The sequence below is a fragment of the Pantherophis guttatus genome, chromosome 1 (genome assembly GCF_059756535.1).
Source record: "Pantherophis guttatus breed Tessera chromosome 1, ASM5975653v1, whole genome shotgun sequence".
NCBI lineage: Eukaryota > Metazoa > Chordata > Lepidosauria > Squamata > Colubridae > Pantherophis > Pantherophis guttatus.
In genome coordinates, this window is record NC_142063.1 from 321709932 (window position 1) to 321733269 (window position 23338).

General features: G+C 39.6%; 1 protein-coding gene across 4 annotated transcripts in view; it reads left to right on the plus strand.

Moving 5' to 3' along the window:
- Positions 1-23338, plus strand: part of OTOF (otoferlin) — a 177010-nt gene that overhangs the window by 120265 nt on the left and 33407 nt on the right. For 2 of the 4 annotated variants that reach the window (XM_034421227.3, XM_034421228.3), the window contains exons 16-30: positions 884-992; positions 2773-2956; positions 3997-4117; positions 4503-4603; positions 6338-6428; positions 7917-8033; positions 8712-8864; positions 10351-10540; positions 11450-11574; positions 13494-13628; positions 14430-14591; positions 16293-16412; positions 17778-17939; positions 21303-21465; positions 22578-22708. In XM_034421227.3, the coding sequence (XP_034277118.2) occupies positions 884-992; positions 2773-2956; positions 3997-4117; positions 4503-4603; positions 6338-6428; positions 7917-8033; positions 8712-8864; positions 10351-10540; positions 11450-11574; positions 13494-13628; positions 14430-14591; positions 16293-16412; positions 17778-17939; positions 21303-21465; positions 22578-22708 (2064 nt within the window). The remainder of the gene's footprint in view (positions 1-883; positions 993-2772; positions 2957-3996; positions 4118-4502; positions 4604-6337; positions 6429-7916; positions 8034-8711; positions 8865-10350; positions 10541-11449; positions 11575-13493; positions 13629-14429; positions 14592-16292; positions 16413-17777; positions 17940-21302; positions 21466-22577; positions 22709-23338) is intronic. The other 2 variants (XM_034421229.3, XM_087883343.1) reach the window with 1 other exon arrangement.

Sequence of the window (23338 nt, forward strand, 5' to 3'; positions counted from 1 at the left end):
CATAGTTTATTGGTTTTTTAAAAAAACCAAAATAATTCACTGCTAAATTGCATGCTTTGTGTATACAAAATTTCTGGTACGTTCCCATGCCACCAAATAAGAAAAGAGCTTACTAGGTAATCTTTTGGAGTTGGTGAACTCCTTTAAAATGCTGAGGATTAGGTTTGTTTGTTTGTTTGTTTGTTTGTTTGTCAAAAATGTAAGATAACAAGATATAAGTATAAACATGTTTATGAATACAGAATAAGGACACGAATAGAGGAAACATTAGGACAGGGACGGTAGGCACGTTGGTGCGCTTATGCACGCCCCTTACAGACCTCTTAGGAATGGGGTGAGGTCAAGAGTAGACAGTCTAAGGTTAAAATTATGGGGGTTTGGGGATGAAACCACAGAGTCAGGTAGTGCATTCCAGGAATTGATCACTCTGTTGCTGAAGTCGTATTTTCTGCAATCGAGTTTGGAGTGGTTTACCTTAAGTTTGTATCTCTTGTGTGCTCGTGTATTATTTCAGTTGAAGCTGAAGTAGTCATTGACAGGTAGGACGTTGTAGCAGCTAATTTTGTGTACTATACTTAGGTCAGACCGAAGGCTGTTATAATTATATAAATATATAGTATTATAATACTATATACTGTATACTCGTATAAAATGCCTCCTTAGGAGGAACTTGTTTCTGCACAATGTGTCCCCTATAGTGGACTGCCTGCTTCAATTGGTGGGCATCAAAGAGATTATTTGCAGACATATTGCTGCCCCTGATTCCATGTTTCCTACCTATGCTATTCACCAATGATCTGAATAAATATGTCACCTTCATGGGTTGAAGTCCTTCATCATAATCATAAAACCTGCTGTGTTTTTATCCCACCCCATCTCACAGAGCTGCACAGGCAAGATGGAGGAGTTTTTTCTCTTTGGATCCTTCCTGGAGGCTACCATGGTTGACAGAAAGAATGGAGACAAACCAATTAATTTTGAGGTCACAATAGGTTTGTGAAGGAAGTTTGTTAAGCATTGGGTATGGGTGACGGAGGGAGATTTGCTTTCTGCGATGCCATACAAGCAGAACTGAAAGTATGAACTGGCTTTTCCAAGTGTCTGAACAAGAAGGATGTCCTTGCATAATTGCTCTAGTCTGGGAAATGCTATTATTGATTGATGATTTCTGATTATTGTAGATGTTCTGTTCTAGCACATAATGTTTATCAAAATACAAAGCATGTAACACCTATGGTGTTGCATTTGTTATTACAAATGGGTTTAGTTGATTAATAATGAATCAAAGAAAGCATTCTATTGATATGTCTAAAAATGCTATTTAGAAGAATTAAATCAAAATGATCATAGAAAAGTTCCTGAGTCCCTAAACTTAAAACTTGCTGGTTTATTCTTAGATTTCATTTTGTAGATATTCTAAAATTCTGCAAATAGAGTTGACTAAAGATTCTTATGTTCAGTATACTGAACAACGCATAGATCACATCTTTCTATTTGACCTTCAATAGACAGAACTTAAGTACACATATTTCTACTTTTTTCCCAATAGTAATGCCTTAATAAAAATTGCTATCTACAAGGAGTCCCAAAGGTGCTTTTTCAAGAGGCAACTGGAAGGTTCTTGGATGGGAAGTAAAACATCTTTTTAAAAAAAAAATCCAGAAAGTCCAGTTTTCTCTTGAAAAAGCACCAGTTTGGGACAACCATGACCTGGATGACTGAGAATCTCCATAGACTTTTTTCTACAAGGAAGTATGCTTAGATAGATATTGTATTCCTTTTGCATTCTAAACTTTACATTGATTATATTTCTAGTATGTTGAATATCCATAACTCTGTTCAATTTACTATTTTTATTTTTTCAATATTGTTTGATTTTTTATGTTTCTTGCCCACAAATATATTTCTGGATGAAACTGTGGTTTATAAAATATGTAAAATGATAAATCCTCACTGACCCCCTCATTTGTCAAGCTGTACTTCAACTTTAGTTAGTCATTTTTTCAAACATTAAAACAGGAGAATGAATGGTAGGTAGGGAGATATATTTGACTGAAATACGCATATTGGCATAAATGATTTTAAAATGACGTATTAAGATGCCAGTTAAGATGCCAGTTGTTCAGCTAAGAATGTGTACACATGATTTGAGTAACATTGCTTCAGGATGGTTTGTGGTGGTGGTGATGAAGAGGAAGATGGTTCTTGGTATAGGATACAAACAAGCTAATTCTGATGTGTGATGAATTGTATAGGTGATTTTGAAACTTGCCATCACCGTGATTGTTCACATTATTTTTAGTTTGAATTTTTGTGATTTATATTTCAATCCTTCTGATACAGCTTGATATAAAAGTTCTCCAGATGTTGAACATAATAAAATATGGATCACTTTCAGGATTGAATAATGACAGGGGAGCATGATCATGAAAATTTCATATTCCTGAGAATGATTTATGTAATATCGGTCTTATTCAAATTTTAGATTCTGTTTCTTCCATTTCCAATGGAAATCCAATCTGCAGGCGTTATACATAACACTAATCCATTAAAGTATAACTATGAAATCTCACTCAACAATGTTATCCCAGATACTCATTCCTGGAGTTTGGGCCTTATGGTTATTCTCATCATGCCCAAAATCTTAATTCAGCCTCTGGGTAGATCTAAGATACCATGGGATGGTTAGGCAAGGCTCGGTAGCTCTAATAAATGGTATAATCTTTCCATTCTTCATCCTACAGAATCTGATTCCTTTTTCTTTTTCCCAAGGCAACTATGGCAATGAAATTGATGGCATATCCAGACCCACCATCAAGAAGAAGAAAGATGGTGGGGATGGCAATGAGGAGGAATCTGAGCTGTTACAGAATGACAGTGATGAGGAGGCCAATATCGATGGGGAATTTTTCTCAGTCTCTACTTCTCCAGCCCTGAAACCATTGATTACTGACAGGCAAGTGAGCTTGGCCGGTCTTGTTAATATGAAAGGACATTTACTTAAAAAGAGGAAGACTGTAAGATCTGTTGGGTGTCAATAACAATAGCAATAGCACTTAGACTTATATACCACTTCACAGTGCTTTACAGCCCTCTCTAAGCAGTTTGCAGGATCTGCATATTGCCTCCAGAATCTGGGTCCTCATTTTACCCACCTCGGAAGGCTGGAAGGCTGGAAGGCTGAGTCAACCTTAAACCTGGTGAGACCCGAACTGCCAAACAGCTGGCAGCCGGTGATCAGCAGAAATAGCCTGCAGCACTGCATTCTAACCACTGCGCCACCGCAGCTCTTGAAGATATATATTCATGGGTTTTCTTTTCTTTGATTCAGAGATGGGGCAAATGATACTGCATTTCCCCATTTTCAGTACCATGTAGGAGGGATGGCAAAACGCAAAAGACTTTTGTGCTAAGCCTTTGTCACTATTGCATTTCCATCAGTAAAAAATGCATTAGATCTTGGAAAATTTTGTCCCAGATTCCATGTAGCTCATGAGGTACAGTAAGCCTTTGTCTTTGACTTACAACCACAATGGAGCCCCAAATTTCTGTTGCTAAGTGAGACATCTGTTAAGTGAGTTTTGCCCCATTTTACAACCTTTCTTGCCACAGTTGTTAAGTGAATCGCTGCAGTTGTTAAGTTAGTAACAACTGGTTGTTAAGTGAACCTGACTTCCCCATTGACTCTGCTTGTCAGAAAACCACAAAAGTCGATCACGTAACAGCCCCCCCCCCCACCGGCACTGCGTCCATCATAAACATGAGTCAGTGGCAAGCGTCTGAATTTTGGTCACATGACCATGAGGATGCTACAAGAAGTGTGAAAAATAGTCATAAGGCATTTTTTTTCCAGTGATGTTGTAACTCTGAACAGTCGCTAAATGAAATGTTGTAAGTTGAGGACTACCAGTATTAGAGAAAAATACTAACAAAGGGTAGGGGGGAGGTATTCTGTTACCAAATGAAAGTATGTCACTCTTTCTCCTGCTATTATAGGAACTATTTCCACTTACCATATTTTGACAAGAAGCCTTGTATTTACATCAAGAGTTGGTGGCAGGACCAGAGGCGACGTCTGTATAATTCAAATATCATTGATAAGATTGCAGACAAGCTGGTGAGTTCCTACAAGGGAAATAGGAGGATGAGATGAAGAATGGGGTGGGTTGGAATGTAATGCCTATGAAATCATCATCATCATCTCCTTTTAATGACCACATAATCCCTTTCGGAGTGGAGTCTGGGCAACTGAATGGAGCTGAGTGTTTACTGGCCAGATGCCCTTCCTGTCGCCAATGAGGAGTTTTGTTCAGCAGATGTATTCTCATTGTGCCCAGAGAGAGTAATATCTGCCTCTACCTAGGATCGAACTCACAGCCTCCTGATTGTGGGGCAAAAGCTCCATCTCTAGGCCACTGCACCACTCAAAATGCCTCTGGAGTGACAGGTGCAAATCTCCCATTGTAGCCCTGCCTACTGAAAAATCATTTCTGCTTCTTTAGGAAGAAGGCCTCAATGACGTGCATGAGATGATCAAGACTGAAAAACTGCACCCAGAGCGCCGTCTCCGAGGAGTGCTGGAAGAACTGAGCAGTGGATGTCTGTAAGTAGGAAAAATGATTGGGGGTGCTAATGAACCTACCTTTCTTCCCAAGGGATTAGGCCTCTTAAGGCCCTTGATTCAAATAATTGGTGAGGTTTACATCCACGATGGCTCAGCGGTTAAAGATGCTGAGCTTGTCAGCTGGCAGCCCAGGTTCAAGACCCGAGCGCTACACAGCGAGGTGAGCTCCCATTATTTACCTCAGCTCCTGCCCACCCAGCAGTTTGAAAGCCTGCAAATGCAAGTAGATAAATAGGTACCACTTCGGTGGGAAGGTTAACAGTGTTCCATGTACCTTGGTGTATAGTCATGCTGGTCTCATAACTATGGAAATTGTCTTTGGACAATGCTGGCTTCCTTGGCTAAGAAATGGAGATGAGCACCACTACCTAGAGTCAGACACGACTGGACAGGGGAATTTTTTCTTTTACTTTTTTAAATGGCAGTATGTATTATCTAATACATTATCTAAGAGCCTTGGTGGCACAGCAGACTAAAGTGCTGTTAAATAGCACCAGCTGCCTGCAATTACTGCAAGTTCAAATCTCACCAGGCTCAAGGTTGACTCAGCCTTCCATCCTTTCGAGGTAGGTAAAATGAGGACCTAGTTTGTGGGGGCAATAAGCTGACTTTGTATAAAAAAGAACACTGCTTGGGGGTGGGGGGCAAAAGCCCTACTAAGCAGGTATATACAAAAGTATGAAGGCTATTGCTTAACGCATTGTAAACCGCCCTGAGTCTCAGAGAAGGGCGGCATATAAATCGAATCAATCAATCAATCAATCAATCAATATCTGGATTGGTCTTGTTTTGATGGATTCAAACAATGAACTGTCTCTGAATTTTAGTTCATCTTCTCCAAATCATTCCTTCTTATCAAGGTTCCAGTAAAAGTAAGGATGGTCAGCCTCTTTGCAGTTTGAGTCCATGTGGTCAGTTTTCATCCATCTATCTATCCATCCATCTACACATTCTATATATTTCTGTTAATCTAGTGAAAAGGCTTTTGGCAGCTACTGGTACATAGAATAGTTAGTCAATTAGGCATACTGGCTTCTAAAACAAAAGACTACCAATACTCTGTATACTGTTGCTTTCCATTTGGAAATTCTAGAATATTAATTAATTGTCCACAGCTTTAAAGCTTATTTGCTTGACGAAGGAAAGATACCTACTGCATCTTTCATGTGTTTCTTGTAACAATGGCTTGTTATTTGGGCTCTTTAGAGAAATTTAATCTCTCCTTTCTCTCTTTCTCTTCAGTTTTAGCTTTAAGTACCACATTCTGAAATTTTGAAAGTATTGTACCACTTCAAAATTAGTTTTATTTGAAAGACCCTCTTTGAAAAATACTGAAATTATTGTCTAATTAAGCCCTAACTAAGCATGTTTATATTATGGAATACAAAATATTTTCAAGGGTTTCTAAGAGCAGAAGTAGATGCTATCTTGCCTTGGTACATAATAACTACAGCCTGGCATTTGGGAAAACAGGGAAATTCCAAGAAAGAAAAAAAAGCAGAAAGGAAGATGTATGTATCCCATTCCACATCTCCTTTTTGTTTCTACTGTATCTACTAGTCATGCACCCCCTTACCTCCCCCCTCATTTTCTATCACCAGTAAATTTGGTGAGATTCCCATTTTCTATTCAAAAATCAAATATTAAAGAATAAAAGTTTGAGGATTGAATTTTGTGGTCACAATTCTCTCTTTTTTCACAATATTTCCACAGGAGATTTGTGTCTCTCTCCAACAAAGATCACAACCACTCCTCCCGGACACGTCTGGACCGGGAAAGGCTGAAATCCTGCATGCGGGAACTGGTGAGCATCCTTCCTTCCTTCCTTCCTTCCTTCCTTCCTTCCTTCCTTCCTTCCTTCCTTCCTTCCTTCCTCCCTCCCTCCCTCCCTCCCTCCCTCCCTCCCTCTCTCCCACTCCCTCTTTCTTTCTTTCATTCATTCATTCATTCATTTGTTAATCTTTTTTTTTAATGCACAAAACATTTCATAATGCATTGTCAAGACACTGGGTTAGAGATTCTGCTAAATGATTGCCTCTCTGCCGATCAGGCAACTCAGCTGTGATCGTCAGAGAGGTATTTTTTAAAAAGCCTCTCTGACGATTCCAGCTGAGTTGCCTGATCGGCAGAGGCTTTTCAAAGCATTAGAAAAAATGCTTTGAAATTTTTTTTTTCAAAAAAAGTTGGCCACGCCCACCCAGTCACATTACCACCACCCCACCAAGCCACTCCCACAGAACCAGTAGTAACAAATTTTACATTTCACCCCTGAGCAAAACCATGTTTAGGAATACACTGTAAAACATGAATTATATTCCTTAAGAATGTACTCTGGTTTCTGTTCAGATTGTATAAATCGTAAAACCTTTTCTGTTAGAATAACCTAAGGGTAGTTTAGATATTAATAAAGAATATAAAACAGAATTCCATGGTTTACATGTGGTCAGAAATAGGCCCAGGTACATTAGATTTTGGCAGTGGTTTGCTCTCCAAGCTTGTTTCAATTTAGTTTCTGAACATTTTGCTACCAGACTACTAACATCATCATCAGGAATTTTTTGTCCTATTCCTCTTTAGCTTATATATGGCTTGTGTGCCAGGTACATTAGATGCATCCATTTCTGAATGCATATCCTTATTTATTTATTTATTTAAATTTATATTGCCGCCTAGTCACACATGGCGACTCAGAAATATAAAAACCTCATATATAAAACAATAAAACAAATAAAAGAGAATAATCATATAATAAATAAAATAAAATAAAATAACCCCACCCCACCCCACCCCAGCGACAATACATCACACGAGCCATGTAATGGGCTCCATCCAGCTCTGCATTTCCCAGGCCCACTGGCAGAACCAGGTCTTCAGCAGCTTCCGGAAGAGTGTTAGAGTGGGGACGATTTTAATCTCTGGGGGAATGATGTTCTAGGGAGAGGGAGCCACCATGGAGAAGGACCTTCTTCTGGGCCCCATCAGGTGTATCTCCCTCGGGGATGGGACCCACAACATTCCTTGCCTTCCCACTCTGGTGGGTTGGATAGATGTGACCGGCAAGAGACGGTCCCTCAGATAATCTGTCCCAAGCCTTGAAGGGCTTTAAAGTTGACATCCAGCACCTTGAATTGTACCAGAAAGCAAATCGGCAGCCGATGTAGCTCCCGCAGGAGAGATGATATATGTGCATACTGAAGTCTGCACAAAACCATGCGGACCACTGCATTTTGCAGCTTTTTTTCTTGTCTTTCAGCCTCATTTCTTTTTCTCTGCTTTTTCTTTCATTATACAGGAAACGATGGGCCAGCAAGCTAAGACCATGAGATCTCAGGTGAAGAAGACCACTATCAGGGACAAGTTGAAGCAATCCCAAAACTTCCTACAAAAACTGCGGTTCCTTGCAGATGAGGTGAGACTAAGTTTCATTCGTTCATAACTTTATCCCTCTTTATATGTACATCTTAACTAACCCTGGGTATCAAGGATGATTTAAGTCTGCAGGTGCATACAGAGGCCTGCTCCTTGCAGTACTGTTTTTGTTTCAATCAAGGAAGGAAATAGCTGCAGATTTGTTGGTGCAACATCCGTGTTGTGGGGACAGCTGCACCAACACTTTAACCCTCTGTCCTGAATAGGAAGGAAGATCTAAGTGTCTATGGAGATTCTCAGGCATCCTCCTCACAGTTATCCTGAAAGTGCTTTTCCAAAGACAGTTGAATTTTGTTTGTTTTTTCCTTGAAGACATTTTACTTCTCATCCAAGCAGCTTCTTCAGTTCTGACTGAATGTTTTGTTGTATAAGAAGAAGCAGCCGGTAGAGTGATCATTTGGGGCCTTTTAGGTTGTGATCCCAGGAAAAACAACGACTCCATTTACATGTGAAAGAAGCCCAACGGATGGTTTGGGTGACTGAGTGGGAAATCCATTTTAGAACAAGGAAAGTAGCAATTCTCAAATGTTTTTGATCTCTAGCAGAGTCCCATATTCACAGTTGAAAGGGGTAAAGAAATTGATTCAATGTAGGGTAGGTGCTTGGTTCATCATGCCCAACAATCCCTGTCTTTCTCCTCTCCGCCTGTCATTTTCAGCCTCAGCACAGCATTCCTGAGATCTTCATCTGGATGATGAGCAACGGCAAGCGCATAGCCTATGCCCGCATCCCCTCCAAGGATATCCTCTACTCCATTGTGGATGAGGAAACAGGCAAAGACTGTGGAAAAGTGAAGACGGTTTTCCTCAAGGTGACTTAGCGTGTCTGTCTCTGTCTGACTAACATTTCATTTCCTATGGTAGATTGGGGAAGAAGAAGGATATGAGAAGCATGTGTGAAAAAAAAGAATGGAGGGATATAAATTTGGCAGGATATCATGTTCCTCCTTATCCACAGATCCCCCTTGTCTGTAGTCTGAAGGCAACAAGGGCAGAAGTGATCCTGTGCTTTCAACACAGTTGTGTGAAACAGAATTTCAGCTGAAGCTTTTCACAACCCAGAATTGTTGAGAGCTTCATTGTGTAATATGTTAGGAACTTGAGAAAAACATCAAAGAAAGAAAGAGAGAGTGGGCGGGGGAGAGAGAGAGAGAGAGAGAGAGAGAGAGAGAGAGAGAGAGAGAAGAAGAAGAAGAAGAAGAAGAAGAAGAAGAAGAAGAAGAAGAAGAAGAAGAAGAAGAAGAAGAAGAAGAAGAAGAAGAAGAAGGGGGGAGGAGGAGGAGGAGGAGGAGGAGGAGGAGGAGGAGGAGGAGGAAGGAAGGAAGGAAGGAAGGAAGGAAGGAAGGAAGGAAGGAAGGAAGGAAGGAAGGAAGGAAGGAAGAAAACTGGCAACTTTCCATTGACCGGGGTGTCAAACTCAAGGCCTGGGAGCCGCCCTGGAAACAGCAAAGGACCGGCCCACGGTCCTTCACGAGCTCCATTTTAACTGGTAGAGGTATGCAGGAGACAGTCACAGCTGAAAACACAGCTTGCTCCGTTTTCACTGGCAGAGGGGTGCAGGAGGCCATCACACCCAAAAACACAGCTTGCGAGGGCTGTAGGTGGCCCTCACAAGCTCCGTTTTCTCTGGCAGAGAGTTGCAAGAGGTTGTCACAGCCGGAAATGGAGCTCGGGAGCCCATTTTCACTGGCAGAGCACTCGGGCCACCACAGGCACCCCGGGACGAATAACATTGAGCTGGCCGCGCCCCCTGGCCATGCCCCCCTGCCCCCGGAGGTCAAACACAACCCTGATGCTGCCCTCAATGAAATTGAGTTTGACACCCTTGCCATAGACATTGCAGTTTTTGCTGCAATTCAAAAGAACAGATCCAAGTTATTTCTGCTACAACAGGCTGGTTCAGCATTCAGCAGGGAAGGCAAAGCCTGATCCATATATTGAAAAAATTAATGTTTTGAAATTGGATATTTGTGTTTTTCCAAATGCAGAACATTTTAGTCATTGAAATAATGTATAAATTTGATAAACCCAAAATGTTAAAACATGTTTAATTGTGTGGAAGGCATTTAAAAAAAAAATCAACCCAGTATTCTTGGATTACAGCTCCTATCATTTCCAGCCAGTTATATCTTTAATGGTTTTGTTAGTATTTTTTTAAGCGTTGGATTAAATAGTAGTATTTGTGATAACTTCATGAGTTTCAGAACTCAAAAATAGGAATAAATGAGAAGGATTCTGATAGAATGATGGAAACACAACCTGTTAAATCTTTCTCTTCCTTGACTCATCTTTTTTCAGTTACCTGGGAAACGGGGATTTGGGCCAGCCGGCTGGACTGTACAAGCCAAAATGGAAGTTTATTTGTGGCTAGGACTCAACAAACAGAGGAAGGATTTCCTCAGTGGTCTACCCTGTGGCTTTGAGGAGAAGAAACTTCCTGCGGGACAAAGTCTCCTAAATTTCCCACCCATCAGCCTCCTCTATACTAGTAAGAAAACATCTCCTTTGTTTTGAGATGGGGAGGGGGATGTGAGATGGGGAGGGGGGTGCACAAGGCACAGGATTTCTTCTCTCACACAATGGGGAAGTGGAATAAGATCTGTCAGAAGACATTTGCTGAGATAAAATGATGTTTCCCCCCAGCAGTTCTAGACTCAGAGGTCCCTAGGATGGATCTCATTTTGGCATTAGCTACTCCTATGTTACTTCAATGGCAGGCTAGATTAAGTGAATGTGGGACAATGTTTTTTGGCACTTCACAGCTCCAACTTCCAGTATTCTGTTGCGTTTCTACCATAATTTGTCATGTACACTAAAATGGTGGCACACTGCTTAATACTATAATGAGGCTATATCTGAGCATATATAGGTAAAGATTCCCCTTGCACATATGTGCTAGTTGTTCCCGACTCTAGGGGGCAGTGCTCATCTCAATTTCAAAGCTGAAGAATCAGCACTGTCCGAAGACGTCTCCGTGGTCATGTGGCCAGTATGACTAAATGCCAAAGGCGCACGGAACGCTGTTACTTCCCACCAAAGATGGTCCCTACTTTTCTACTTGCATTTTTTATGTGCTTTCGAACTGCTACGTTGGCAGAAGCTGGGACAAGGAATGGGAGCTCACCCCGTTACACGGCACTAGGGATTCGAACCGCTGAACTGCTGACCTTTCGATCAAGAAGCTCAGCATCTTAGCCACTGAGCCACCGCATCCCTCAGAATATATAGTCAGTGTTTTTAAGGTGTCTGACTTTCTAGGTATTAATTTTGAAAATGAAACCCAGGTTCAAGGCAAAGGCCTATTGCAAAATGCTTTCATTTTTTCTTTCCCCCCCAAATCTAATTCTGCACCTGTCTTCCTGAATGTAATGAATAATCTTTGTCCTTTCCATCACAGAGAAACAAGTCTTCCAGCTCCGAGCCCATATGTACCAGGCCAGGAGTTTGTTTGCTGCAGACAGCAGTGGCCTTTCTGACCCTTTTGCCCGGGTTTTCTTTATCACTCAAAGTCAATGCACTGAGGTAAGATGGCAGCTGCCTGACTCAAGAAGTGTTGTTGCAGGTCAGCCTTTTCCATTCTTTCTCCTCCGGGTATGCTGGGTTATAATTCTTTTAAACTCCATTTGGGACACATGAAAGCTGTGCGACCTAGAGTAATGGAGGTTATAGTCTACCACATCTAGAAGGTGCAGGGTGTAGAAATTCTGTTTTAGGTAATTTTTCAGAGGTGTCTGCAAGGTAAAAAAAAAGTTGAGATGGTACCTTCAAGAGTGTGATCAAAACGTTTCCTGTTTCCTGATTTTTACATACAGTGTTACAACCATGCAACACTATAGTCTATGCCAGATGCTGACGGTGTGCAGAACATGTATGTCAGATACTGTTCCATGTTATTGGCTACATATTAATTGGAGGGAGTTCATTCATTCATTCATTCATTCATTCATTCAATTTCTATAGCTGCCCATTTCAGCCAGTGAATCTGGGCAGCTTACAATTCAAAAAATATATTACAATTAAGACACTAAAAAAAATTGAAATAATAAAAACAATGTACTCATTCATCCTTCTAAATCCGTAAATAATTTGGGACTAATTCTTTATCCAATAATTTATCTTATGTATTCTTTCTCCTGCTCTATGGTGAAAATCAGAAGTCCTGTTTAGCGCTTAGCACTTAGACTTATACACTGCTTCACAGTGCTTGATAACCCCCTCTAAGCAGTTTACAGAGTCAGCATATTGCCCCCAACAATCTGGGTCCTCATTTTACTGACCTCAGAAGGATGGAAGGCTGAGTCAACCTTGAGCCTGGTGAGATTTGAACTGCCAAACTGCTGGCAGCTGGTGATCAGCAGAAGTAGCCTGAAGTACTGCACTCTAACTCTAACCACTGCACCACCGCAGCTCATCATGGTGCTCCAGGCATTGTCAACTCTGGAGCAACACTGCATGCCATTCCCATGTCACCATAACATCCCAGGTGGTTTTTGACTGTTCTACTAGATCCAACACAGTGGGCATCCAGTGTGTCATTTTGATAAAGCAATGTCATCTGATTGGGTCAAGGAAATAGCACCTCCTTCATGGAATACCCTCCTCAAAGAGATTCAGACAACCCAAAAGACCTGGCTTTTCCCCCAGTTGTGAATGGAGACTGCTGTGATGTGGGGGAGTGTGTGAAATATATGGATAAGGCATTTGTTATAGTGACTCAGTGTTCTTCTTTTATCTTACTTATGTATTTTGTTGTTATTGTTGTTATTATGGTAAGTGAACAGTCATATAAGTTTGCTGAATGGATAAATAAATAATAAAAAGTCATAGTTACTCTAGAGTTGACATAAGATAAATGTCTATGAATGACATATATCTTATACATGCAAATGTAACTAAAATAACAGTAAAAAGCAACAACATATTTACAACAACAAAACATTCCAAGACTTTTTCCCAATTCCATGCTCCATTCTATTGTGCTCTTCTTTGTCTGTTTGTTTTCTAGTCAGTAAATATTCCATGCATAACAAGCATTTTTAGTTCTCTTTGGACTGTTTGACATCTTTGTTCCTTATAAATGTTTCCCCATATAATTAAAACTAAGTATACATGGTGTCCTTGTGTAAATATGTTTTCAGTGTATTGTGATATGCTCATTATGAAAGCCTTTTGTATTTCTCTAGAGAAAGAATTCCATAATTAAGATAAGGCCACAGAAAACAACTTGTCCGTGAACCAAAAAAAAGTCTGATTGAAAAGGGGATCAGAATGTTGAGTTTGGTATAATAACCTTAAATTTCAAATTCAAAACAAAGTGAATGATTTCTGTTTTGTATTAACAAAGAAAAACCCATCCTGTAAAATGGAAGCCAAAAGAAGATTTGTTGAGATGAAGAAAAGATATTGGACATCTTTAATTCTTTGTTTCCTCCATCCCCCAGGTCTTAAATGAAACACTTTGTCCTACCTGGGACCAACTGCTGGTGTTTGACAATGTTGAGCTGTATGGGGAAGTACATGAGATGCGGGATGACCCTCCCATTATTGTCATTGAAATCTATGACCAGGATACAGTGGTAAGAGAAGACTGAGGCCCAGTGAGGCAATTGGGTCCCAATAGTCCATTAAACGAGACAGAGGTTCTTTTTTTTACAGGTATTGTATAAATTCAGAAACCCCCAATAAGAATGTTTCCTGATATCCCTCAGGATTATCATTATATATTCATAATAATTATATATATTTCTTAATATAATATAATATATTGCTCTTAGACAACTAAGCTAGATAGTTAGCAGCAGGCTCAGGTCCAGGATCTTGCTTCTTTTAACAGCCCCATAATCCATTGCGGGGTGGAGTCTGGGCAACTGAATGGAGCTAGCAGAGTGTTTACTGGCCGAATGCCCTTCCTATCGCCAATGCGGAGATTTGTTCAGCAGATATATTCTCATTGTGCCCAGAGAGAGAAATATCTGCCTCTACCTAGGATCGAACTCACAGCCTCCTGATTTTGAGGTGAGAGTTCCACCTTTAGGCCACCGCACCACTCCAGGTCCAGGATCTTGCTGTATGTCTAAAAATGTTCATCAATGAAAAGCAGCATCAATTCTTGCACTGCTGTCCCCATACGCATTTCTCCCAGATAAATAGTAAGCATTTATTTTTGAGGATGAGATGAAAAGAGTAGCTTGTCTGGCTACTTTAATCCTGAACTCTTCATCAAATGTTTTTTTTTCCCCTGAGGGTGGACTGGAGGATCAAGATGTAATAGTCTTTGCCTTGAATGTTTGAACAAAATTTTCAACTGGTAGGCACTCAGCAGTGGCCCTTTGGAGACCCTGGGAAGGATTAGGATGGTGATTTCTGTATATTTTCAGGGGAAGGCTGACTTCATGGGGCGAACATTTGCCAAACCTGTGGTAAAGATGTCAGATGAGGAATATTGCCCTCCACGTTTCCCACCTCAGTTGGAATATTACCAGATCTACCGGGGTAACTCAACTGCTGGAGACCTGCTGGCTGCCTTTGAACTCCTTCAGGTAATGGAATGAAGTGTGGTGTTTTAGAATACAAATGGATAGTATCGGGCTTGAAACCTCATTAGATAAATTCATTTGTTTCAGAGTTAATCTTGGGTTGTAAAACATTCTGGCTGAGGGAAGAGCATAGGACCCAAAATCAGATGGGAGTTGTACCCTGCCCTATCTGAGATATTTATTGGTAGTGTTTCATATTCTTTCTTAGCCCCCTCATCTCAGCTAAAAATGTGGTGGATTTGGACAAGAAAAGTCTCTGGATAAAATAGGGCATTAGTGAAAGAACAAGAGGCTAAATAATTAAGTAATACTTGCTATCAAGATAACTCCAACTTTTCTGCAGATGGATTGCATAGAGTAAGCCCTACAGATGGAACCCTCATAGGACAGGATCTTATAAATATGAAATGTTATTTCATTTCTGAAAATGGACATTTGCTTTTTCATCTTTTTTTACTTGAGAATAGGGTTTGTTTCATGGATCTGCCTATTTCTCTCTTCCCCTGTTTCTCTCTCATATCCATTTTCTTAACTTCCTTATAATAAGAAAGGCAGATCTTGTGGCAGTCACCAATCATTTGTGCTACAAATTAAGATGCTTCTCAGATTGTCTAGGGCTGTTAAGATCGAACAAAATACTTGTTGTTATGCCTTTGTGTCTCTTAGCCCGAGGATCTATTTGCATCACACATTGTTTATCACTTGTTCCTTTTATTTTGCATCATTTGTTCTTTCCCCCGTAACAGCTACGCCATTGCTTGTTACCAGCCCTTTTCATTCTTCAATTAACTTCTTTAAGTTCCAGATAAAATGTTGTAATTGGATTTTCTAAATTAGCTAGAAATGAAGCAAGAAGCATTAATGTAATTTCCCTAAAACAGAACACACTCTCTGTGTGTGTGTGTGTGTAAATCATTTGTTGTTGTTAATTGCGAAGTCATGTCTGACCCATCGTGACCCCATGGACAATGTTACTCCTGGCCTTCCTGTCCTCTACTATCCTCTGGAGTCCATTTAAGCTCACACCTACTGCTTCAGGGACTCCATCCACCACCTCATTCTCTATCGTCCCTTTCTTCTTTTACCTTCAATCTTTCCCAGCATTAGACTCTTCTCCAGTGAGTCCTTCCTTCTCATTAGGTGGCCAAAGTATTTGAGTTTCATCTTCAAGATCTGGCCTTCTAAAGAGCAGTCAGGGTTGATTTCCTCTAGGACTGACCGGTTTGGTCGCCTTGCAGTCCAAGGGACTCACAGGAGTCTTCTCCAGCACCATAGTTCAAAGGCCTCAATTCTTTGGCGCTCAGCCTTTCTTATGGTCCAACTTTCACAGCCATACATTGCAACTGGAAAAACCATAGCCTTGACTATATGCACTTTTGTTGGCAAAAACAGATTTCTCTGTTTTTGTTGGCAAAAACAGATTTCTCTGTTTTTTAGTATGCTGTCTAGATATGCCATAGCTTTCCTCCCCAGGAGCAAGCGTCTTTTAATTTCTTCGCTGCAGTCCCCATCTGCAGTGATCTTGGAGTGATCTTCCCAAATCATAGGAAACTTATAAATGAAAAACTACCTTCTCGACAGACGATGCATCATGCTTGCATCATGCTTGCATTAAGCTTGCATCATGCATCATACATCATGCATCATGCTTGCATTAAGAAGCTAAAACAATAGACTCTCTCATATCAGCCTTCTATCTTCCAGATTGGACCTGCTGGGAAATCAGATCTGCCTCCCATCGATGGACCCACAGATATGGATCGGGGTCCCATCTTGCCTGTCCCTCTGGGGATTCGCCCTGTTCTGAGCAAATACCGAGTAGAGGTAATATGAATTCTTTTGACAATTATTGGCGTTTATAAGTATCTCTTTAGCACAAAATCCACATAGCAGACCATACTATAGGCACCCTCAATAAACTGGTGGTTCCCTTTGGAAAATTGTTTTATTAATTAATTAATTTATTTATTATTTATATTATATATTTATATTTTATTAGATTTCTATACCGCCCTACTCCCGAAGGACTCAGGGCGGTGCACAGCCAAACAATAAAAACACATACATACAAAATTTAAAATAGAATAAAATCAAATTAGATAATTTTGGCCCCGACAAATTTAAAACCCCAAACTTTTAAAACCAATTTAAAATTGAATATATAAAATACTAAAAGATATTTAAAATTTTAAAAATCTTTTATAAAAGAGGGGGAAAATTAGGCCAGGCCGGCCTGGTGAAATAGTAAGGTCTTTAAGGGGCGGCGGAAGGTGCGCAGATCCGGGATCCTCCGTATCTCTGGGGGGAGCTCGTTCCAGATAGTAGGTGCCCCCACAGAGAAGGCTCTCCCCCTGGGGACCGCCAGTCGGCATTGTTTGGCTGACGGCACCCAGAGGAGCCCCTTTCTATGGGAGCATACCGGCCGGTGGGAGGCTATTGGTGGTAGTAGACGGTCCCGCAAGTACCCAGGTCCTAAGCCATTTATTTATTTATTTATTTATTTATTTATTTATTTATTTATTTATTTATGCTGGACATCTCCCCTATAAGGCGATTCTGAGTGGCTTTGTGAACTGTCAGAGGTATTATGCGGTATGAAGACATCTCTGGCCTTTATCTTCAAAAGCAGAGTTGATTACTGGGCACAGATTCACAATCTTCTGTATGTTTATGTTTGTCTAGATTTTTGTATATATACTGTATGTCCCCACATGAAGCCTTTCATTTTATTTTACAAGAAATAAAATAAAATGAGAGCTTGGAAGATATAATTACATATATACAATCATGAACAAAAGCATCATGGGAAATTTATGAATAGCAATTTAGCTGTGAGTCAAATATCAGAGCAAGAATTTCAACAATTTAAAGTAGAATATGTTTTTTTGAAGCCTTTAACATTTCAGCCCTTGTTTTATAACTAAAGTAAATGGAGGTTTTCCTTTCAATGCATGCAGGAGTTTTAGGCCAACAGTGTTCATTATGATGAAATTGGTCCATTATATGTTAAGTTTCTTAAGGGATTTCTTAAGCTTCCTGGCAATATTTCTTACATTGTCTTCTTATATTTCTTAAACATGTATGTTAATTGCATTTGCGTTGTTTGCATCCTCGGTTTCTTTTTTTGTGTTTCCAATTGCCCAACTATAACAGACTCCTCTTTTAATCTTTGATCCAACTTCCTTCTAGATTTTGTTCTGGGGATTGAGAGACCTGAAGCGAGTGAACTTAGCCCAGGTGGATAGACCTCGAGTGGACATTGAATGTGCTGGAAGAGGAGTCCAGTCATCCCTCATCCAGAATTATAAGAAAAATCCCAATTTCAGCACTTTGGTTAAATGGTTTGAAGTGGTGAGTTTTTCCTCCCTTCATGGAAGAAGCATAAGGAAGAAGGGAATGTACATTCCCTTATACATAATTGATCATACATATACATATTTTTCTAAAAGAAAGCATAAAAATAAGGCATTTTAATTACATTTGGGGTTGCTCTTCTACCCTTTCTTTTCCCTCATTTCACAACAAACCTTCTTCTCCTTCTTCTTCCTTTTCCTTCCCTCCCTCCTCTCCTCTCCTTCCTCTTTCCTACTTCTCCTTCCTTTCCCCCACTCTTTCCCTCTTTTCCCCCTTTCTCACCTCCTCTCCTATTCCTGTCCCCTGTCCTTTCTTCCTCTCCTTTCCCCTTTCTTCTATTCCTCTACTCTTCTTACCCTCTACTTTCTTTCACCTTTGTTGTGGAATATTTTCTTTGTTTGGTATCTGAGCAACTCCAATATTCTAATAATATATACTTTCTTTTCAATTTCTTTTCAATTTTACTCAATCTGTCACTTTTATCATCATAATTGTACATTTATCCTTATAATCTTCTTTCTTTTCCCCCCTCCCATCCCCCTTTTCCATTTACTCTGGTGTCCTCTGGTTTTCTATTTCTTTTTTATCCTCTCCCTCATATAACTTTCTATTTATCTAAATCGTTTATCTATCATCTTTTATTCATATTTCTTTTCTAACCATACATAAAATCTTCCCCATGTCTTGAAATACACCAATTCCTCTTTATCTTTTATTCTTAAAGTTAATCTATTCATTTCCTCAGAGTCTAAAATCTTTTTTATCACTGATATCCATGGAACGATAGAAATCCTGTGTCCTGTCCATCTCCTTATCCTTATCCTTTCCCAGGGCTTCCTTCCCACCATATACTGGCCCTGTTCTCCATTTTAACCACAAAGTTCTAAAGCTTTGAGGGGGTCCAATATATACTGTATTATTATTTGCATCCATGCATGTAAAATTATGTTCTATCAGCCATGGTGGCAGAGTGGTTAGAATGCAGTACTGCAGGCTACTTCTGCTGACTGCCAGCTGCCTGCAATTTGGCAGATCGAATCTCACCAGATTCAAGGTTGACTCAGCCTTCCATCCTTCCGAGGTCAGTAAAATGAGGACCCAGATTGTTGGGGGCAATATGCTGACTCTGCAAACTGCTTAGAGGGGGTTGTCAAGTACTGTGAAGCAGTATATAAATCTAACTGTTATTGCTATAATGTGAGCATAGTAAATGGCATGAGGCTGAAATGTTAGACTATGAGGAATACATATGCTCTTGCAATCTTTCCTAAGATTTTCCCATAGTGAAATGACATTGAAAAAGCATAACATTTGTGTAACCCTCACTCTCACTCCTGGGACAGTAGAATACTTATAATTCAAGGACATCACATATTTATTTGACTACAATACTGAAACAATGTAGGGGGAAAATCAGATTAGAAATATGAGTACATTTCTCATAAAACGTTGGTGGCCTAACCATGCCCAAGGCAATAACAATGTTAAGACTAACCAGATATCGGTCTGACCCATATCTATTTACTAAAGACTGGTTAAGTGGTCTTGGAAGCAGAAAATGTTTTGATGAGTTGCAGATTCAGCTGTGTACAGAGCTCACACTGATCATCCAATAGACGTCTTTGGCACAGAATCTGATCCTCTTTGGCTGCAGTCTTACTTTTACATACCTGGCAAAGGCCCCTTAGAAATAAGTAGGTTTTACATTTACTTAAGTCATGCATAGAGTTGTGCTGTTAATGCAGAATCTGATTATAATTTTACTGCCAGAAGTGGTATGCAAATATTTATACTTAAAAATAGTCATTATATATAAAAGAAAAGATTCAGAAATGCATTTTATGTCTTGGAGCATTAATCTTACAGTAATAGCTTTCACATCCTTCAGCAATAAATAGTTCCCCATCCCACCCCAAATTTAGATGTCATAATTAAATCTTAGATTTAATCTAAGTCAGTGTAGTCATATTCTAAATGTCAAATTCTTATGAAAATTTGGCAAACTTCATAAATGGCATAGATCGTATCATTTAGCACAGGGCAAAACACTTGATCAGCTGATCAACAACTCAACCAGGTTAGATATGGGTTAGCTATGACAAGATGACCTCTCTTGATAACTGTTTGAATATCCCCAAAATTCTGTTTGAAAGTATTTTAGCTCACTCTGGCAGAGATTCTTGTACATAAAGAAGAGGAGAGCTGGCTAATGAGAACCAGAAAACAAACAATGGGCTCTCCAAAGATGTAGAGGAAATGAGGGGTGGGTTTCAGCCAGTTTGTACTGGTTTGGGCAAACTGGTAGTTGTGACCTACGGGTCGGTCCCACCCCCCACCCCAGCGCTCTGCTGTCCTGTTTAGCTGCGTTTTTTAAGCTGTGTGGCATGCATGCAAGCGCGCGCAAAATGCATGCACAGAAGGCCACACACATGCGCTCACATTTTTGGTGCTGGGGTGAACCAGTTGTTAAATTATGTGAAGCCCACTTCTGTAGAGGATTGATTGAAACTTATTCTTCCCAGTCCCTTAAGCATTCAGGAACTGGATTTAGAAATGAGAACAGAGTTTTAGAGTTTTTCAGCAATCCAAACTAAGAACTCAACATTCAAAATAACGTACTTAACCAAACTCTTCAGAAGTAACAGTCTGAAGCTTTCTTTTCTGCTTTCTCAACAATAGTCACAATAATGACTTTTTTAATGCCTCTGAGGAAGATTTTCTAGTTTAAGGAACCAGGTCTCTTTTATGCCTCAATAGCTTGTTGAATCAAGGTCAGGCAACGTAAAAGGGTGAGGGAGTTTGTTTGTACAGCCTGATAAGGTTAATTCAGCAGGTATTTTCTCTGGAGATTTTTATCTGTTACTCTTTGGTATCTACCATCTTCCTCAACCTTCTTCTCTCACACCTATTCCTTTGTCAGAGCAGCCTTAATGCTCCATAGCATGAGTCTACAGATAGTCCTATTCTGCTGCTGATTTATCTCCCAAAAAGTCTGGTGTTTTTCCTTCACTATTCTCATTAGAAAGTCCAATTATGTTGTGAATTTGGACTATTCCAAATGTTATCATTTTTGTTACAAATATTATATAGTTCTCCAGATGTTTAGACAACTCACTCATCCTGCTGGCATTGACCATGCTAGCTAATGGGAGTTGAAATCCTAAACTTCTGGAGAGCATTCAGGATGCCTATTTTAGTGATACAGATAATATATTAAGCTTGATAAATCCAATATATTAAGCTTGATAAAACACATAAAAGTGTATTTATTTAAAACACACTTACGTTTCCTCTGTGCCTCTTTCTTAAATACCAGAATCTGATCAAAATGGTATGACTTGTATTTATTTTTCTTTTCAGGATCTGCCTGAAAATGAACTCCTGCATCCACCCCTCAATATTCGTGTGGTGGATTGCCGTGCCTTTGGGCGTTACACCCTTGTGGGAAGCCATGCTGTCAATTCCTTACGGAAGTTCATCTATAGACCTCCAGATAAGAAGACTCAGCACTGGAGCACAGCAGGTAGGGAATGAAGAGGAATTCATGCTAAGGGAATAGATGGCATGAGAAGATAAATTATTGGGCTGGTTGTCCATATTGGCCAAGAGTGTGACTTATTAATACGTTCTAAGTATCCAGATGATACTGATAGAAGAGAATATTTATAGCTCAGGGTTCAACTGTGGAGTCCTTGGTGGTCTCTGAGCATGGTTGTTTTCTTGCAGATGTTCCCTTACCAAACTAGATCACCTCATCAATGCGCTGCACTGGTAATGATGAGGTTACCTAGTTTAGTAATGAAATGTCTGCAAGAAAACATCCAAGCTCAGAGAGCACCAAGGAATCCAGATGATAGTTTATTGGCAGAGAAGTAAATGGGAAATGTGAGGGTGAATGGCAAAATGTGATTTAAGAAGATAGCAAGACAGTGAAGTGATTATGTGCAAATCTCACAACAGATAAGATTTCTAGATGAGTTCAGTCAACACTCTAACTTTAGTTGAAATAGCATTGAGCAAATTCAGAGTGTTAGGAGATATTGTCTTAAGCATATTATGTGAATTGGTCTCTAATAGCAAAACATAATATAATTTATTTGTTCAGACATAGCAGATTATGGGAGCATTTAATTATATTTTGTTATTTAAAGTTTTTAGTGTTATTAGTATGTTAGGAGAATCATCCTTGTGTTATCTTTAAGAAATGAAGATGCTGCGTATCTGTGACTTTGCTTCCTCCATCTCATATGTGGCAATATTGATAATGGCTATACTTAATTTATTCCAATATTTGACCAGGTGATATACTCAGCAGAATTAGAAAATCAGCTATATAATACAAAACAATTTGTGGCCTATCATAGTGACCGCATATATTCAATATTTATGTGTGCTTCTTACTATTGTGAGGTGTGGTTTTTTTTTTCTTTTAAACCCCAAGTTCCTCCACAAATTCTTCTACATTTTTTCAACCAGGTTTTCATTCTTCAATGTTATGTACTTTATCTCATCTTCAGACAACTTTCATGCTAAAATATTTCATATATCTGTGCTCTCTTTCCCTCTCTTTCTCTTTCCTGTGTGTGCCTATTATGCACTCTCTGTTTTTTCCCTATTTATTTATTTTCTGTCCAGCTAAACTTATGAACGCCTATGTGACTCTTGCAAATGGGGGGCCCTACTCTCACCCCACAGGTGAAATTGTGGTTAACATGGAGCCAGAGGTTCCCATCAAGAAGATGGAGACCATGGTGAAGTTGGAAGCGGTAAGAGGGATCAAGGATGAGTTACAGAAGTCCTAAAGGGTTTGATGCATGGCACCCAAAAGATTGAATCTCTGATCAGTCTTTCATTCAAGTAATGAAGTCTGGGTTTGCTTCTTTCCATCTGTCTTTTGTTTTTCTCCTTCTGCTCATGTCCTTGTTGGAAAATTACTGTGGGTAATTTACAGCTCAGTTTACACTCAGCAAACTCCCAGAAACTATGGTTGGGTCAATCCATGTGTTGTGAGAGTAAGGAGTTTTTATAATGTCTTCTGACTACAACTGGTAGTTGATATTCATAGATGTGCTCTGCCTTCTGCCTATTTATTCTACATATAGCTGTTACAGTCCTTACACTGTATGTTGTAGATCAGAGGTCTCAAGACTTGTAGACTTCAACATGCAGAATTCGTCAGTCAGCCATGCTACAAGTCTTTTTTTTTAATTTTTTTTTTAAACAAACATACATAAAAACATAAAACCATCTTCAATTACACACAGTGTGTCGGTTGATTACAAGTCTTTTGTGCATCTTCACCATATTCATAGCTTACAGTTTACCTAAATTCTTATCGATCTACTATATATCTATGTATTATTGTCCTCATTGATCATTTATTTGACTATAGCTAT